Genomic DNA, 1,847 nt, shown 5'->3' on the forward strand with positions numbered 1-1,847 from the left:
AAAAAAAAAAAAAAAATACAAAACTTAGCCGGGCATGATGGGACATGCCTGTAATCCTAGCTACTTGGGAGGCTGAGGCAGGAGAATCACTTGAACCCAGGAGGGTGGAGGTTGCAGTGAGCTGAGATCATGCCACTGCAGTCTACCCTGAGTGTGGCATAGAGATTCTGTCTCAAAAGAAAAAAGAAAAGAAACTGAAGCATAGGACAACTTTTGCCAAGGTGTTGTTTGTTTGCCAGTTGCTTTTAATGTCATTTTTCAGGAGAGCTGATTTGGGAATTAGCGAATAAGAAAAGACTAAGCTGTTTTTCTAAACATGATTTTCATTTTTCCAGGACAGATGGGAGTTTTGTGGTTCATGATATACCTTCTGGATCTTATGTAGTGGAAGTTGTGTCTCCAGCGTACAGATTTGATCCCGTTCGAGTGGATATCACTTCGAAAGGAAAAATGAGGTGAGGGCACCTGATTTAATTTTTGCCGAAAGCGAGGCTACTGAATACCTTAGCAATATATTCCTTTTAGAATTAGTAGTTTAGATGGAAAATTCTTTTTATTTAAACTACCGCTATTCCTTAAAACATTTAAAATATCCTTATGTTTATTTAATCTGAACATTGAAAAAATTGTAAAGTTGAGCTTCTTGCTCAGGCTTAAAATTTATTTTAAGCTCCTAATATGATTACTTAAACAAAAGGTAAGGTTACTTACTATAGGAGCTAAAGCGCTATGAAAGTTATAATTGAAATATGATTATTAAGTTGGAAATAATCTAACTTTTCTAAATTAGAAATACTATTCATCACCTGTTTTTTGCTGGGATATTTTGGTAATACCTCTTATTACCTATTTGATACTTCATTGATCTAGAAATTTCTGTAGTCCTTTCTTTATGGAATCTTTTGTGTTCAATGGAAATGTAGTATTTCTGGGGAAAACAATGGAGGTGAAAAGAACTATAGTCTAATTTAGACTGCAAGTGTGAAACAGGAAAACCTATTTGAAGTTGAAACATTTGTGTAGATACCTGTAGTCTTCAGAGTCAGCTTCCCATTATAATAGAACAAATTTATTTATTTATTTTGTCTCATGGCAATAGCGTCCTCTTTGGTTAAAACTGACCAGGAAATATATGAAGCAACTTTTAAGTGGTAATGTCTCTTCTTTAAGCTATTAAATATGACTCTATGTTGCAGTAATAAAGCACAGGTAATGCAAAGGCAAAAACCATTTCTGGAGGTGGAGGACTAATAAATAATTTTACTGCTGATCTTTTTGGTGTCTGCCCAGCATATTTAGACTGATTTGTAGAGACTCAAAATTGAGCTGATGCATGTTCAGTTAGCACCATAGTATTTACATCTGAATTAGTGTTTATTCCTAACATTTTTTCTTCTTTCTTTGCTTTCTTTTACACTGAAAGTTTTAAAAATGTAATATGTAAATATGCCATAATTCAAATAGAATGAGTCACATACAGAGCTGTCCCATCTTTTACCTTAGGTGCATGTTAGTCCATTGATGGATTTGCCATCATTTATATAACCAGCTGCTATTGATAGACAAGTTGTGATTTCTTTCTCTTCCTTTAACAGAGACAGTTATCAAGAGAATATTCTTTTTTTTTTTCTTTTTTTTTTTGAGACAAAGTCTTGCTCTGTTGCCCAGGCTAGAGTGCAGTGGCGCAATCTTGGCTCACTGCAACCTCTGCTTCCCAGGTTCAAGGGATTCTCATACCTCAGCCTCCCAAATAGTTGGGGTTACAGCTGCATGCCACCATGCCCGTCTGATTTTTTTTTTTTTTGAGACGGAGTCTCGCTCTATCACCCAGGCAGGAATGCAGTGGC

General features: G+C 35.6%; 1 protein-coding gene across 2 annotated transcripts in view; it reads left to right on the plus strand.

Annotated features, from left to right (window-relative positions):
* The window catches only part of EMC7 (ER membrane protein complex subunit 7), a 19,854-nt gene that overhangs the window by 6,299 nt on the left and 11,708 nt on the right, over window positions 1-1,847 (plus strand). Inside the window, exon 2 of one of the 2 annotated variants that reach the window (XM_011932693.1) lies at window positions 336-455. The exons of the other annotated variant lie outside the window; for it this stretch is intronic. Within the exon in view, the coding sequence (XP_011788083.1) occupies window positions 336-455 (120 nt within the window). The remainder of the gene's footprint in view (window positions 1-335; window positions 456-1,847) is intronic. 2 annotated transcript variants of the gene reach the window in all.

This window comes from Colobus angolensis, unplaced genomic scaffold, assembly GCF_000951035.1.
Source record: "Colobus angolensis palliatus isolate OR3802 unplaced genomic scaffold, Cang.pa_1.0 Scaffold97, whole genome shotgun sequence".
NCBI lineage: Eukaryota > Metazoa > Chordata > Mammalia > Primates > Cercopithecidae > Colobus > Colobus angolensis.